General features: G+C 35.6%; 1 protein-coding gene across 10 annotated transcripts in view; it reads left to right on the plus strand.

The window, feature by feature from the left end:
- TTLL7 (tubulin tyrosine ligase like 7) overlaps positions 1–17,941 on the plus strand; it is a 134,094-nt gene that overhangs the window by 47,690 nt on the left and 68,463 nt on the right. For all 10 annotated transcript variants that reach the window (XR_011532520.1, XM_008526454.2, XM_008526456.2 and 7 more), the window contains exons 5-8: positions 735–802; positions 5,140–5,298; positions 10,158–10,374; positions 15,001–15,165. Coding sequence is in view for 9 of the 10 variants with exons in the window: in XM_008526454.2 (XP_008524676.2) it covers positions 735–802; positions 5,140–5,298; positions 10,158–10,374; positions 15,001–15,165 (609 nt within the window). In the remaining variant the exon portion in view is untranslated. The remainder of the gene's footprint in view (positions 1–734; positions 803–5,139; positions 5,299–10,157; positions 10,375–15,000; positions 15,166–17,941) is intronic.

Raw genomic sequence — 17,941 nt, forward strand, 5'->3', positions numbered from 1 at the left:
GAAGGCTGCATCTTTTCAAATTTAGCTTTTGACCTCCTTCCATCGTTGAGGAAGGATTTTTAAAAGAAAATGCTTCCTGGGCTGGTGCTTTGCATTATACTTAAAGATGAGTGATATGCAATAGATTGCGGAGAGAGATCAGGGTGTGGAAATACCTTGTAATGTTGGCTTTGTGTAGTCTGGCTTCATTATTTATTTTTAGAAGGTAATACAAACTTACATTAAAAAAATAAAAAGCTGAAACTAAAAAGCCAAATACATGGAATTTTAGACAATTGATATTTTGTATAGTTCTTCTTCATCTGTTAGTGTAGAGGGTGATACAAAATTGACTACAGGCAACAAATAAGTTCATTTTCATCAGTCTTTCTAGAGTGCTTATCTGTATGAATGTAGTAAATCTGGAATACCCAAAATGATTTGGACATTGAATTATCAGTTACTCAACACAGAAGAATATAACTTTAATGTCTAAGTAAACACCATTTTCTGATTTCTTTAAAATTTTGCAATTTTATTCTCTGATTACCATAGATTCCTTAATTCCAGAAATTCATTGAAGGTCATTTAATTTTAAATATTTTTACATTAATAATTGTCAGTTTATTAAACATTAAACTCAAAGGATGGTTATAACTGTAATACTGTATTATACCATATAACCGTATTATAGTATAAATGAATATATTTCTCAAGTCAATGAGAATATTAATGTTTACCTTTTTATTTTCCAGAGGATCAACCATTTTCCAGGAATGGGAGAGATCTGTAGGAAGGATTTCTTAGCAAGAAATATGACCAAGTAATCTTCATTTTCTTGTAATAGAGAAGACCTGTTGGAAGTTTACATTTTGAGTATTATAGTGCTATCTTTCACAAGATTACATTGATTTGAAATGATATTTTGATGAAGAGAGAGAATTTTAGAGCCAGAAGGGTCTTAAAAGTTCACTGGTTCTATTCTTCCCCTTTGCAGAGGAGGTAACCGAGGGTCAGAGACATGAAGATCTTGCACAAAGTCAAACAAATAGTGACTAGCAGAGATGCAGCAGAATACTGTTCTCCAGAATCTCAGGGTTCTTTTTACTGCAACTTTCTGTCTCTCTAGCAACATAAGTTTTTCTTTTAAATCTAAGAGGTTATCTGTATATGATATTCAATATAAATTTATTGATTTTCAGTTAAACCTTGCAGGAAACTTATTTGTTGCATTATATGCCGTGTGTATGTGTGTTCATATACTGGTTATTGAGCATCTCATGTGTGCCTGGCACTGTAGTAGGTACGTACATGCACACACATACACATAGACATGCATATATGCCCACTCAGGGACATACATACACATATATTTATCTCTGAGACGACTATTTCGAGTAATAATCTGCTTTCATGGGAAAAACTGTTAACACGTACTCAAGTGTTATACTGAGTTAACTGCAGAATTTATGCACTTTATATTTCTGTTGATTAGATATTTTTTAGGTTAAGAAAGTTGAGTGGTAAATTGAGAAATTTTTTAAAAAGAGAACTCTTTCACAGAGAAAGGTTAGTCAACTTGTGTGTGTAATTAAAGAAATATCAGTATATGTCCATGTGTAAGTTTGTACATGCATTCACTCAACAAATATTTTTTCCCTGTCTACTATATGCCCGAGAGACTGCTAACTTTGAAGTAAACAAGATAACTAAGGCCTAGTGCCTACGTGGAACTCACATTTTAGTAAGGGAGAGAGACTGATACGTACAATGTGGTTTATTGGTGCCACATGAGAATGGTCAATGTATGGTGGTGACAAAGATGGTGGGAGAGATCATTTTTGGGAGGACAGAGAAGGCTTTCTCGAGGTCAAAGTATGAGATGGATATTGAAAAGTGTATAGGAGTTCTCCATTTGAGAAGAAGGCAAGGAGATTGTAGGCAAAGACAAGGGTGAGAGAAAAATATATGGAGACAAAGCAACATGAGATGTTTGGGGAAGTTTAGGCAGTTTTTACGGTGATGAGGGGTGATGGGTATGATACTAGAGGTAAATGCAAAGGCCAGGCTGTGTACGCCATGTTATTATCTTTTATTTAATCATTGATTCTTTAATCTCTTTAACTGCTCAACAGACATTTCTCTTTATCCTGAGAGAAATGAGTTATTTAATGAGTTTAAGTGGAGAAATAATATGTTTTAGGTGATCTTGGTGGTATTGTAGATAATGGATTCAGTGAATGTAGGTTTAGAAGGAGAAAGTCCTAGAGGAGATGGTTGTCAACATCTGGGTGAGAAGTAATGAGCATCTAATAAACCAAAACAGAGAGAGTGGGAATGGGGCAGAGGAAATAAACCTGAAAGATATGAAGCAGCTAGAATTGATAGGACTTGAAGACTGCTATGGTGTAAGAATTGAAGGGAGGAGGAGAGAAGTCTCCAGGAAGCCTCCTGGGTTTCTGGCTTAGGATATAGTGTAGGTGGTGTGATTTACTAGCATAGGGATTCTGGGAAGATGGACTTTAGAGAAAGGGAATTATCTCTGTGAAGTTTTGGCCGTGTGTTTCATTTAAGTTTTTTATTTTTATGTAACACATATTTATTCAATATCTATTATATGCCAGGCACTGTGCTGGGCTCTGGGCACATGAAGTGATCAAAAGCAGACTTAAGGCTTTTACAACTTTGCATTGCAACTGTGAAAAGTGCTGTGAAGTAGAGGTACATAGTTCTAAATCAGTGCATAGTGAAGGACTTCTAACTTAGGAAGGCATTGGAGAATTTCCCTGAGGAAGGGCAGTGATGTGAAAGCTGAACTATGAATGATGAGTGGGAGTTTGCTGGTGAAGATGGTAGGTAACAGCTTTCTGGGCAGAAAGATAGCATGCGCTGAGGTCATGTGATAGTAGAAAGCATGAGTAATCAAGATACTGAACTAAGGCCAAATGTAGCTGGAGCACAGAGAGATTGATGGGGTGTGGGGAAGAGATCAACTGAAGGGTGATGTTCAGGATTATGGTCTTATCCTAATGCCATGGAGAGGAGGGGGCGATAAAGTTGGTAATATGACCAGATTTGCATGTTGAAAAGATCGTTCTGGCTGCTTCATAGAGAACAGAAGTCTATATGGTCGGAGAGGAAAGAGGGTTAGATGTAGACCCATTACTAAGCTATTGCAGATAGGCAATTTCCCATTCTATGGAATCCTTGGAATTCTCCTTAAGGAAAAAATTATCTTCTATTAGATAAAAAGTGATGACCAAGTAATATAAAAAAAGAGTTAACTAAATTACATGTTTAATATCATTTGGTAAATCTATGACAGAACTAGGAGCAGAAATTATCTTAGATTCTCAAATTCCTAAGTAAGACTGCATCTCTCTTTTAAAGCTATACATTTTTACATCATATGCTTTGTGCTAGATTACCTAAATGGAATAAAGTATATGTCCTCAATACATGTGTGCTTGGATTTTTTTCAAATATCTATGTGAAAGAATGGTATTATTCGTAAATTCGACATGGTTAGTTTTAAAATATATTGTTCTAGGGGCCAGTCCGCTGACATAGTGGTTAAGTTCACGTGCTCTGCTTCGGTGGCCCGGGGTTTGTGGGTTTGGATCCTGGGCGTGGACCTACACACCACTCATCAAGCCATGCTGAGGTGGCAGCCTACATACAGAATAGAGGAAGACTGGCACGTATGTTAGCTCAGTCACAATCTTCCTCAAGGAAAAATAGGAAGATTGGCAACACATGTTAGCTCAGGGCCAATCTTCCTCACAAAAAAATTAAAAAATGAAATATATTGTTCTAATTAAAGCTTTAACTTGATCTAATTTCATATCATAAAAATATAAAAAATTTCATATTATAAAATATAATAAATACATTTAAAGGTGTTGGAAACAAAAACAAGGACATTAGCACTGTTATATTGTGTTTCCTTTAGATTTGTGTGTGTGTTTCAAACCAGTTGATGTTAGCCTGTTTTGCACTGACATTGTTTAGCTTATTAGCTTATTCTGGATTTGACAGATGGAACTAATTATTTCCCTTATTACAGTGGAAACATAACTTTCTTACAGGATTCTCTTGAATGAGCACTTGAAATAGGATAACCGTGTGAACCTCCAGTTGTAGAAGCCAAGTGGCTCATGTATTCCACACCCTAGTCTTAGATTTTAGGCCCTTTGTGCATACTATATACTGTGGCTCCATTTTAGGTTTTTCTAGTCTAATTTGGGGACAGTATCTGCTCCTCTATAAAAGATTTGCATACATTTATAAAAAAGACATTTTTTGAAACAAATTTTCTTTCATAGGTAATATTTTTAAATACTTCTTCTAATTTCTTAATTTTTCTTGGGAATTGATATGTGCAAAATGGTTAACATTTGGGATTAATCAAAAGTAAACATTTATGCCTAGTAATATCTCTAAGTTTTGTATCAAATAGACAGCCCGATTTGTAGCAAATACAAAAATATCAGGATATACATTGTAGCCATAAAACCACATGTATAGGCACAGGTAGTTGATATAAATAAAACCTCTCTGATTCAGAGGCTTCACATGGTTTTCTCAGAAAAGTAGGTAAACTCCAAAAAACACTGGAGTAAAAGGTGATCAAAAACTGCCCCCTGTGGGTGACCCAGAGCACTCGAAGTCATCGTTAAAGAAGCAATATGAATGTCACCTGGCCGGGAACCATTTCCTACTGCCCAGCCCCATCCCTGAGGCAGTTAATGACTCTCTCCATGTGTTACCTTGCCTTATATGCCTTTATTGCACCTATCACATTCTGTTTAATTGATAGCCTATATGTAAATTCCTTAGGGCAAAGATCATATTAGTTTATCTTAGTATCTCCAGTGCCTAGCACTTAGTACACACTCAAATAAATGTCTGACCTACTAATATGTAAGTTAGTATATAGGGCAGAGATTCTTGTGTTTTTTTCACTGATGTATTCCCAGTGTCTAGAATAGTGCCTAGCACGTAGTAGGTGCTTAATAGACATTTATTGAATAAATCAATGAATGAATCAATAAATGAAGAAATGGAGGGAATTTAAATCCTTATAGTAAATGTCACAGGGAAAGAAAATTTAGAAAAGTTTGGATAGGAATTACTTTTCATATTATCTCTAATTTACAGAATGATCAAGTCTCGGCCTCTGGATTATACCTTTGTTCCTCGAACATGGATCTTCCCTGCAGAATATACACAATTCCAGAACTATATGAAAGAACTGAAGAAAAAAAGAAAGCAGAAAACTTTTATAGTAAAACCAGCTAATGGTGCAATGGGTCATGGGTAGGTATTTTTCACCTGGAATATATAAAAATAAAAAGTTGGGGAGAAGAATAAATGTGAGCATCTGCTCATGGTAGAGTACCGATATGAAAAAAATAATAAATAGATTTATAAATACTGCTTTTTGGAAACTAAATATTTAAGAATGCCTTTTACCCTGTCCCACAGGCTTCAGTAATTCAATTTAAAAATTAAGTCAACAGGTTGTACGACTTTAGTAGGAGACAACAAAATAGAAAAAAGAAGATGTTTGCTAATTTTGTCTTAAACATAAAATTTGCATTTTTTGTAATAATTTTAGAGTAAGTTTGGAGAGTAAAATCAGTTGCTACAGTAGAGCTAAACTGACTTGGAGAAAGAACTGGAAAGGGAGTTAGTAACTCTTTTCATGGCTAGAAATCTTAAGTAAAATATGTGTCTTTGTTGCTTTACAAAGAAGTGTTTTTCTTTCTGTAGCGATAATAATTGGATTGAAAATGAGTAGAACACATTTTAAACTAAAATGCCAAGTACTGGATGTGTTAGCTGAGACTAGATTATGCAACTTAATATTCCTTTTTCCTTTGTTTTCTTATGTTAGTTTTCTGCAGTGTACTTTTTCAAAGAAAATGTGGCTGAGGCAGCTTTTAATAAAAACATATGAGTCATTTTAATCTTTTGATTTAAAGTGTTGTGGGGAAAAAAAATTTGGAAATGTAGCTTCCAGGTAAATTATTGTTCAAGAAATTTTCTTTTACCTTTAGTCCTAATTTCATAATTTAATCAGACATTATTAATTGTGGTTTAATAATTTGAAAAATTAACATGTATTATTAGTGGGAATTTTCTATTAATTCTTTAATGTAAAGTTGGTTAGCTGCATGTTAGTATTAAGGGGAAAATTTGGGGGGATAATTGAAGCTCACATTTTTCTCAATTTTAATGTTAAAATATTTATATTTAATGTTAAAACATTATAAATAAGTAATAATCTGATTTGACAACAGTATAAAAAATAGCTGAGAAGCCTTCTGTGCTGCCTGGGTTTATCTCATGTAATTCAGTAGTGTGTAGCTAAAGGACACCCCTCTCATCTGTGAAATATATCTATTTCCTTGCTGGTCTTCTGTTTAGTCATTCTATCCATTATTGAAAGTGGGGTATGGAAGACTCCAACTGTTATTGTTGTCTGTTTCTCCTTTCACTTCTGTCAGTTTTTGCTTCATATATTTTGGAGCTCTGTTGTTAGGTGGATATATGTTTATAATTATTATATCTTCTTGATGCATTGAATTTTTTTTTTTTGCCCCTGGGAAAGATTCACCCTGAGCTAACGTCTGTTGCCAATCTTCCCCTTTTTTTCCCCTCCCCAAATCCCCAGTACAAAGCTGTATATATTCTAGTAGTAATCCTCCTAGTTCTTTGTGAGCTGCCACCACAGCATGGCTACTGACAGATACATGGTGTAGTTCCATGCCTGGGAACCGAACCTGGGCCACCAAAGTGGACCACACTGAGTTTTAACCACTAGGCCATCAGGACTGGGTTGACTTTTTAAAATCATTATATAGTGTCTTTCTTTTTCTCTTGTAATAATTTTTGTCTTAAAGTCTATTTTTTCTGATATTAGTATAGCCACTCTAGTTCTCTTTTGGTTACTGTTTGCATGGAGAATATCTTTGCCATCCATTCACTTTCAACCTGAGTCTTTCAATCTAAAACGAATCACTTGTAGCCAGCACATAGTTGGGCCATTTTTTTATACATTCTGCCAAATCTTGTCTTTTAATTGGAAAGTTAATCCATTTGTATTTAATGTAATTATCAACAAAGAAAGATTTACGTTTGCCATTTTGTTGTTTGTTTTCTGTATGTTTTATATAGTTTGATTCCTCCATTTCTCCATTTCTGCTCTCTTGTGTGTTAAATGGATATTTTCTAGCGTACCATTTTAATTTCCTTATCACTTCTTTTACTATATATTTTTGAGTTATTTTTTTAATGGTTGCCCTGGGATTACAATTAACATTCAATTTATAACCATCTAGTTTGGATTAATATTAATTTAGTTTCAATAGTAAGGAAAACTTTGCTCCTATATAGCTCTGCCGCCCTTTATGTTGTTATTGTCACAAACTATGTCTGTATATATTATGTGCCCATCAACATAGATTTATAATTATTGCATTATGCAGCTTTGTTTTAAATAACAAAGGAAAAATGAGCAATTACAAACCTAAATTTCACTAGTAGCAACTTTTTTATATACCTATGTAGTCACCTTTTGTTTTTAAGATTTTACTTTTTTTTTCCTTTTTTCTCCCCAAAGACCCCCAGTACATAGTTGTATATTCTTCGTTGTGGGTCCTTCTAGTTGTGGCATGTGGGACGCTGCCTCAGCATGGCCTGATGAGCAGTGCCATGTCCACGCCCAGGATTCAAACCAACGAAACACTGGGCCGCCTGCAGCGGAGCGTGTGAACTTAACCACTTGGCCACGGGGCCAGCCCCTGTAGTCACCTTTACAAGTGTTCTTTATTTCTTTGTATGGCTTTGAGTCTTGTCTAGTGTCCTTTTGTTTCAGCCTGAAAGATTCTCTTTAGCGTTTCTTGTAGGCCAGGTAGACTAGCCACAAACTCTCTCACTTTTTGTTTCTCTGGGAATGTCCTTCAATTTTGAACAGTTTTGTCAGAGAATTCTTGGTTAACAGTTTTTCTTTTTCTGTCAGTGCCTTGAATATATTATCTCACTGTTCTGACCTCCATTGTCTCTGGTGAGAGATCATCTGTTCATCTTATTGAGGAACCTTGGGCATGATGAGTCGCTTTAGTCTTGCTGCTTTCAAGATTCTCTCTTTGTCTTGACCTTTGACAGTTTGATTATAATGTGTCTCAGTGTGAATCTCTTTGAGTTTATCCTACTCAGAATTCATGGAGCTTCTTTGATATGTAGGTTAATATTTTTAATCAGATTGGGAAGTTCTCAGCCATTACTTCTTCAATTATTCTTTCTGCCTATTTCTCTCTTTTTCCTTTGATGCTCCCATTATATGTATGTTGGTGTTCTTGAAGGTGTCCCACAGGACTCTTAAGCTTGGTTCATTTTTCTTCATTCTTTTTTCTTTCTGTTGCTCAGACTAGTTAATCTCAATTGACCTATCTTCATGTTCACTGATTCTTTTTCTGCTTTCCCAGATCTTTTGTGAATTTTTTGTTTTGGTGGTTGTACTTTTTAACACCACAGTTTCTGTTTGGGTCTCCCCACCACCCCTTTTTTTTTCCTCAGGAAAATTCATCCTGAGCTAACATCTGTGCCAGTTTCCCTCTATTTTCTATGTGGGACACTGCCACAGTAAGGCCACCCTGCCAGTGACTGGTATAGGTCCATGCCCCAGAACCGAACCCAGGCTGTCAAAGTGGAGCATGCTGAACTTAACCACTAGGCCATGGGGCCGCCCCCTGCCCCCCACCTTTTTAAAAGAATTTCTGTCTCTGTTGATATTCTCTATTTGGTGAGATACCATTCTCATGGTTTCCTTCAGTTCTTTGTACATGGCTTCCTTTAGCTCCTTGAACAAATTTAAACTAGTTGATTTAAATAGTTGATTGTCTAGTAAGCCCAATGTCTGGGTTTCCTCAGAAATAGTTTCTATTAATTGATGATTTTCCTGTGTATGGGCCATACTTTCTTTTTTTCTTTGTATGACTCATAATTTTTTGTTGAAAACTGGACATTTTGAATATTATTTAGGAATCTAGAAATCAGATTCTTTTCCCCTCTACAGGGTTTTGCTTGTTGTATTTGTTTATTTGTTTAGTGACCTTTCTGAAATGATTTTGTTAAGTCTATATTGTTTGCTGTATGTGGCCTCTGAAGTTCCTGTTCTATTTGGTCAGTGGTCAGCTAGTAAGTTGGACAGAGATTTCCTTAGGCACTTGGAACAACGACAACAAAAATATCTCCCAATCCTTGTGGATGGACTGTGTGTGTTGCAGCGTGTCTTCAGCACTCAACGAGGCAGTTTACAACTCTGACTTACCCTTCTCTTCCTGCATGTGCAGAACCTGATGGTAGCCAGAGGTAGGAGCTTAGGGTCTTCTCAGATCTTTCCTGAGCTAGCATCTAGCCCTGGGAATGCCTATGGCCTTCTAGATTCCCAGAAATGTCCGAGCTTTTCAAAACCCTTATTCCCCTCAAATTCTCATTCTTCAGTCTTTCTCCTCAATTTATTTTAGTTCATCTGTAGAATATATCTAATATATTATATATTATATATATTATATTATACAACATATATTATATAATACATTGTTTTCCCCAACTGTTATTTGTTGCCCTAGGCAGCAGGGACTGTGTTGAAATGTCTTCAGCAATTGCCCCCCAAGTAACTGCCTTAGCACTGGGAGAGTTCCCAATTAGGAAAAATAAAAGCAAGTCCTTTGAAGCACTTCAGGGACTCACCAGACAGGTCAGAAAACATCCCCAAACAACCACAAAGATAAAGTCTCTTCTGCTTCCTCTAAAACCAGTACCTGTACTGGGAACGTGGGCTGCTGCTCAAAGCCACTGCTGAGCTGGGGGTAGGGGTCTGGGACCAAAGTACCTTAAAATGCCACAAAGTTCTTTTACACAGATTCAGCTGTGTGGTTTTTTTGTTTATGTTTTTGATTGTGTTCCCTGGTTGTCACAAGCTTTTGGTTAGTTATCAGGGTTGCAAAAAAGTTGATTCTAACAATTTTTTTTGTTATTCATTGCTTTTGTGGAGGGACAGACCTTGGAGTTCCTCACTCCACTGTTTTCTTCTTGAGTATTATCTATAACTTTGTAAACATCTTGACTCCATATCAAATTATTCTTTTAATTCTTTTCTTTAAACTTAGGATTTCTTTAATAAGAAATGGTGACAAACTTCCATCTCAGGATCACTTGATTGTTCAAGAATACATTGAAAAGCCGTTCCTGATGGAAGGTTACAAGTTTGATTTACGAATTTATATTCTGATAACATCGTGTGATCCACTAAAAATATTTCTCTACCATGATGGGCTTGTGCGAATGGGAACAGAGAAATATATTCCACCTAATGAGTCCAATTTGGTAAGTGATACCAGACAGAATCTATGATTTTATTAATTTGTCCAGTATAATTTTAAAGCACCATTGTGTATAAAGGTTATACGAATCAAAGTCTCTCCTCTCAGATTTTTATAGTCTAGAAGAGTTGCATACATAAATAAGACCGCTTCTAATTTATGGACAGCTTTTTGAAAATTATTTAAAAAACACTTCTGTTCTTGGCAGGCTAATTAGGGAAAGGCACCCCCTCTGGGAGCACAAGGATGCATTTTATTTTTTTTTTCAAAGATTGGCACCTAGGCTAACAACTGTTGCCAATCTTCCTTTTTTTTTTTCCCTGCTTTATTTCCCAAACCCCCCCAGTACATAGTTGTGTATCTTAGTTGCAGGTCCTTCTAGTTGTGGCGAGGATGCATTTTAAAGCACACACATGTATGCAGTGGCCGTACATAGAAATGGATTTCAAAGCACATATGTGTGTGCAGTGGCCCTGTATAGAAATGGTTTATATGGAAATATAAATAAAAAATAATATGCCATTGAGAAGTGCAGGCAAAGTTACGGAGTTGAGGGCAGGGATAGTGCGTTCAGCTCCTCACGGAGGAGGAGGTGCTTGAGCAGGCTTTGTAGAAAAGGGACGGTTTAAACACGTAGAATGTGGGAGAAAGTATATGAAACAGAGAAAGCAAAAGTTATCGGAAAGTAGAGTTATTAATTTTTGTTGGAATGAAAGAGAAGCTTGTAAATTTACCAAATAGGAAGTGGAGACATAAATTGGCAGTTTCAGTGTGCATTTTTAAGTCTGTTAAATGGAGCTTTTTGTAGATTGTCCATTAAGATTTCTTGTGCAACCATAACATACTGATAAATTCATAACTCTAATTTATAGTTTATAAAAGTCAAACTGTAATTTATCATAATTTATCATGAAAGTAATAAACTGTAATTTATAGCTTATGAAAGATAAACTGTAATTTATTATCCATACTTAAAAGTTTAGTTAACCTCTAACTCTACTTTTGGATCTACTAATTGTAGCAAAAATTGCAATCAATTATTTTTTCCCATTTTTGTCAAAGGCCTGGTTACCGTTCCTGCAATATTATGCACATGATTAACTCCATTGAGTAGTCATATTTTCAGAATTAAACAATGACTTCATAAATGTTACTACATTCATTAACTGAAAATGTTATAAACCTGGCAAAGGAAGAATAAGGGAATTGTCCACGTTTTCACAGGAAAGGAAGATAAAAGAAAGCGTCATCTCTTTGAAAGTCCTAAGTGTGGATGTATTCAATCATCGAGTAATGTTTGAATTCTACTGCGTTCTGGGCATTGTGCTGGTTTTGGAAAAACAGTGACCAAGGCAGTTACAGTACTTGACCTCACAATAGCAGTAATCTAGTGGGGAAGCAGAAAATAAAATAAGCAATTATAATACTCGATGGTAAGTGTAATGGTCTAAGAAACCGAGGGTGCTATGGCAGAGCATAGCAGGGGCATCTAACCCAGTTGGAGATAAAGGTTAGAGAGGGAGTTTGTAAAATGAAATCTGAATAATGAGGGGTTAGCCATGTTGGGGTGGGGTGGGGTGGAACTCCAAGTAGAAGAATGGTCCAGAGGTAAGTGAGAGGGAGTGTGGTATGTCTGGAGAAAGCAGACAAGTTCAGTATGGCTAAAGTACACACTAAGTAGGGGCGGCTGTTCAGAGATGAGGATGGAGAGTCCTAGAGGCCAGATCTTTCAGGACCATGTCTGGGATTTTGGAATTTAACCTAAGACGAAGGGAAACATTGAAAGGTTTTAAACAAGGGAAAGAAGGAATGAGATTTGTGTCTTAAAAAGTTCACTTGGTCTACATTGTGGGGAATGTGAGATGGGGTGTAGACGGATGGGAGAGACTAGAGTAAGGGAGACAAGAAGCTGTATTCTTATCTAACCACGTGTGAGAGGAAAGATGACTTAATTTGAAGAAATAGCAGTAGGGCTGGACTAAGAATATAGATTTAAGGTATGTTTAAGATAACATGGATAACATTGACAGGTTGGATTTGTAGAGCAAGAGCAAGAGAAATTAAGGATAAAACTCAAGATTTTTGGCATTGGCAGTTGGTGGATGGAGTGTTATTTACTGTGATAGGGAGTACAGGAGCTGTTAAAGGTTTTGTAGAAAGCTGATGTGTTTGGTTTGACCTGCCTGTGCAACCTTTCAATGGTTCTATACTATGGGGCTTTGGATATATAGTATAGGTCCGAAGTTCAGATAAGAGAGCTGAGCTACAGGCATAATTTGGGACTTGTCAGCTCATAGATTATAATTGGATAAGAATGGATTACACACCTGAAGGCAGATAGTCATGTTTTGAGAGGAAAGAGTAATGGAAGAGATAGGAAAGGGTAAGACTTGGAAGCTCATTTAGGTGATTTATTGTAGTATCTTAAGTTATACGTATGTAATTTGCGTAAGTACACTGGGTTAGGAAATCATAATGAGAGACTGGGAGTCAGGAAGTGTGGCCTCTGGGTCTCCCTTTGCCAAGTGCTCTTAAATCACGTCATCTCCTGGCTTTGGTTTTCCCATGTATGCAAAATGATATTCTCCTATGTAAATGTCGCTGTGCCTCATATATCTCTAAAAGTTCATGATCGAGTTCCTAGATTAAGACAAGAAGAAATCAAAAAGCGAAATACAAAATTTTATCTAAAGTGAGATCACAATTATGTAAAAGGTTAGTATAAGAAAAAAGGCTGGGAGAAAACTCCAAAATGCTCTCATTAGTTGTTTTTAGACGGCAGACTGCTGCCTATGTTTTCCTTCTTAGTATTTCCAATTTTATAAATAGTGAATGTGTATTTTGTAATGAGCTGTGTATTTCTATAAGAATTAAATATTGATAAACTACATATAAGAAGATCATAATTTATTGAAATGTAATAAACATCCATTTTTTGCTCCTGTTGTCGCAGTTGGCCAATCCTTGAAAAGTTTTATATCCCAATTCATTATATGGAGCCTATATGCTGAATCATAGGGTGGAGGGTGGTTATATCCTTTTCATCCCTTGCAGGTTTCTGTTTGGTTCATAGCTGCCTTCACTTCTCCTTATGGCAAATGTCCAACTAGCAGTGAATTGTTTAGAAGGGGATTTTTGTCAATGTTGATGTGAAACTGTGAAATTTCCAATCCTACTTACAAAGATAATGTTTTAAGAAAAATGCAAAGTTCCATTTCTTGCTCACTTTTGCACTAGGATAGCTAGTTTTTATTACTACTATTATCTATTTTAAGAAATTTTTTTGCCAAATGGAGAGCTCCTCAAAAAAGGATTTGTTATTTAAATTAAAAAATGATTTATATTTTGGAAACTAGAAAATTTATAGTTTGCTTAATTTCCTTTTTCTTTAAATCAAGTACTTAAAATTAGACAAGCATAAGTTTTATGCTCTTTGTTTTCATAAATATCTCTTAATTTAAAGCTTTTTCTAAGTTTCCTGAGGGAGGGACTGTATCTGTCCTGAGCATCTTTGTATCCACAGTGCCCAGCACAAATTCCTGCCAAGAGGAGGTGCTCCCTGGATATTGTTTAATGAATAAAAAAACAAATTTTAATTAATGGCGAACATGTGAGTTAGTAAACAACATGTAACTCAAATGATCAGTTCTGCATATTTGCTTCGAAGATTTCAGTGCTATAGACCTAAGTAACTGCAGTGAAAATAAAATATGATATGAATACACTTGGTTAGTAACACACTAAAATAATAATCGTGTGCAGGAAGCGTATATTCATTGTGATGCTGTGCTGCTGTCTGAATCTCTAGGCGTAGGATCATGAGGGTAGGATTTATAGACTTGATGAATGTTTTTGCTGGATTGATAAGGAGCCATTAGATGTGAATTAATTGACATTTATGAGAAGTCTTAAATTTTGAATTCTTTTTCAAGTTTATTTGAGGATAATGGTATCAACAAACATAAGAATATAAAGAGACTAAGATAAAAGCCCCAATATGGAGCACTGTACACTTATTGTTAATCATTTAGACGTCGGCCCAGCATCGTATGGAGCTTCTGTCTCTGACTCTAAGTGCGCTCTGTCTTGGTAATGAACTCAAGTGGCCTCCAGTCAGTATGGGAGGGCAGAGGTGGTGTTTGGTAGTCCTGCCTCGTCGTTTGTGCTACTTACTTGAACTTTCATTTTATTTTTCTTTAAAAAGACATAGAATGCTCTTTCAGAAAATTCCTTTCCCAAAACAAATTTGGGTGTAAACTGTAAGTGACCAAAAACATTAAAAAGAAACAAAAACAATCTTAGAGCATTTTCATGCTTAGCAAAAAATATGTAGTTTTCTATTTTCATTTAATTACTCTATATATTCTTATTTTTATTTTAGTTTAATACTTTTATAGTAGATATATTTTCAATGCTGTATAAAGTAACTCTATAGATGACTACATTCACAATCCTTTTAAGGGAAATGTGCCATTCCGTTTAATTTGTAAATTATCTAAATAATCATGAAATTGTCAATTTGTATATTTTAAACTTCAAAATTGTCTTTTCTCTTTGCTTTCTTTTCTATGAAACCTCATGGTTCTAGAGTCTCATAGGTGATAACAACGTTGGTTCTTACTTGTTACAGACCCAGTTATACATGCATCTGACAAACTACTCTGTGAACAAGCACAATGAGCGTTTTGAAAGGGATGAAACTGAAAACAAAGGCAGCAAACGTTCCATCAAATGGTTTACGGAATTCCTACAAGCAAATCAACATGATGTTGCTAAGTTTTGGAGTGATATTTCAGTAAGATTATGCCATTCCACAATTATAACTGTCTTTCTTCTGATTAAGTTAAAGGATCATCAAGCATTTTAAATGAAGAACAGATTACATTTTTAGATTGGGCTGATAAAAAAGTGTTTTCCTGAAGAAAGTGGAATTTGTGATGGACCTTGATAGATAAGTAGTATTTTTTACTGCTAGGGATGGGAGAGAGGGAATTGTAGGTGGAGGCAAAAGTGTAAGTAAAGGCATAGAGGTGTGAGAATAATGATCAGTGGTCCAGGTTGGCACATGTGGTATTCATGGGAGATTCGTGGGGACTTAACGGGTGGAAAGATATGTGGGGGCCAAATTTTAGGTCTGAAAATGAAGGCTTCATTTGGTAGGGAGTCAGGATTCATTCCTTCCAGTTTTTAAGGAGAATACTAAGGCCAAACATATGAATTTAAAAGATAAATCTGAAAATAGGTGTAGGATGGGTTAGAGTGGAGACCAAGAGTAGGTAGAGGAGGGCACCTGGGAGGAGTTAGGTGAAAAGAAGGGTCTGAATTAAACCACAATGAAAGCAGTGCCAATGAGGTAAAGACTAACTGAACGTCCAGAATGGAGGAGAAGCATTCAGAGATTCCTCTCTAGTTTAAGGAGGAATTATAGGCAGAACTAGTGTGCCATTATCTGAAATAGAGTGGGAAGGAATTTATTTTGAGAAGAGGATGTAGACCTTGGTTTTGCAGATGAGGGAAGAGAGTTCTATTCATTTGTTCATTTTTTCATTCATTCATTCATCCATTCAGTAAACATTTATTGAACTCATGATATAAGCTTGTCTCTGGTTCATAATTTAAAGATTTATAAGGTACAGCTCCGGTCCTCAAAAAATTTAGTTTGGTAGGAAAAGCCTGCACATAAATTGTTGATGAAGTGCAGTGTAGCAAGTACAACAACAGAGGTGTGCACTGGATGCTGTGGGCATGTGGAGGAAGACCACGTAGCATAGCTTTGGTTGGGTGGGAATCGGAGGAGGACTTCCTGGAGGCGTTGACACCTGAACTAAATTTTTAAAAGTCCATGAGGCTATGATGATGAGTTCTACTTTAGATATGTTGAACTTGAAATGCTGTCTCAGGTTGTAAGGTCAAGTAGGCAGTTAAAAGTGTATGTTTGGGGTGCAATTCATAAATAAAGCCATGGCAGTGGATGAAATTCCAAATGGTAAGGGTAAAGAGAGAAAAGGAAACAGACAAGAAGATAACCTTGGTGAAACAGATCCTTTATTAATCCTAGCAGAAGTATTAAAATGGTATTCAAAGTTAGAGGAAATACTTAATATGAAAATACTTAATATGATTAGGGCTATACAATTTGATTTAACTTTCCTTTTGGGACAAATAATATATAATTTAAGTAAATCTATCATGGAAAATGGACATGAAAGTTCATAGTTGGTTGAACTTGGTTCTCTTGGGAAAATCAGAAAAATCAGCATCATTATATTTATCCTTTTGTTGATTGTTTTGTTGGTGGATTTTTTTGACCTTATTTTCTATATTGCAGAAGGCAAATCCAAAGGCCCTTAGGTGTCAGACAAGTAAAAAGGAGTGAACTAGTTTGGATAGAAGAAATAGGGCATGCTAGGAACTGTGGTAATTTGAAGTGCATGAGAGCCCTGAAGGGGATGGACAACCCCCTATTGGTCTCACAGGGTATTTGGGGCCCAGTGTGGCTCATTCTTTTAGTTTGTCAATAGAAGCCATAAATCTTCTGATTTATAAACATCCGCAAAAAATTCAAAATTTTTAAAAATGTAGAGCCTCCACCGCAAATGTTTGTCAGATGGCCACCAACTTGCTAGCTTTCTGTTATATCTTCCTGAGAGACTGAATACATCCATACAAGAAATTTGATTACGTCAATGCTGTTTATTTATTTATTTATTTTATCCAAAGGCCAATTTTGTAGAAATTCCAAAAAATTTTCTAATAATGATAGTTTACTGTCATAGTGGATCAGAACCATCCAAGTGGTGAAATTTGCTGTTTTTGGACAGTAGCTCATTGATGATACCTGGATGATTTAATGAATGAGTCCTTTGATGAAAAGACCAAGAAAGTTTTCTATGCTCTCTGGTGTTCTTTTTTTCTTTACCAAATCTTTCATTTCCATATGGGTTTGATTCTTTGGGGAGGTCTTTGTGAAAAGGCAGAACCTTTTGGGCTGCTTTGGTGAGGAATGTGTAGGGAGAATCAGAGAGAAAAATGAGCATGACTAGCTTTACATACATTGCTTTGAAGTGGTACTTTCCCCACATAATTGAATTAGCAGAAGGTTTACAAGTAAGACTAATATAAATAAGAGGGTATGGAAATTAACTTTTCTGTGGAGCCTAAATATAAGTTTCAGATATGAGCTGAACATGGCCAATGTGGGCCTATTAATCTCGGACACGTTTCATGATCTTTTCTATAAATGGGTAAATTTTGCATCATTCAGTTAGAATATATATTAATATTCTATAAAAAAATTAATAATTAATAAATTGTTAACTTTTCCAGGTACTTTTCTTACAATTGTCAAATTGTCAAATAAAATTTAAAATTTTATTTTAAAATTTGCCTTCTTTATTAGAATTGCATGTACTTATGAATATCTGTTTAAAGTGAATTAATGGGATTATATAAAAAGAGAATGACAGGATGAAGTGGAGAAGGCAATCAAGCAGTAAATTTTTATCGTAGTTTAAAGTTTCATGAATTTAACTTAGGACTATTTTCAATGACCACTTTATTGGTGGTGATTT

The sequence above is a fragment of the Equus przewalskii genome, chromosome 24 (assembly GCF_037783145.1).
Source record: "Equus przewalskii isolate Varuska chromosome 24, EquPr2, whole genome shotgun sequence".
NCBI classification, from domain to species: domain Eukaryota; kingdom Metazoa; phylum Chordata; class Mammalia; order Perissodactyla; family Equidae; genus Equus; species Equus przewalskii.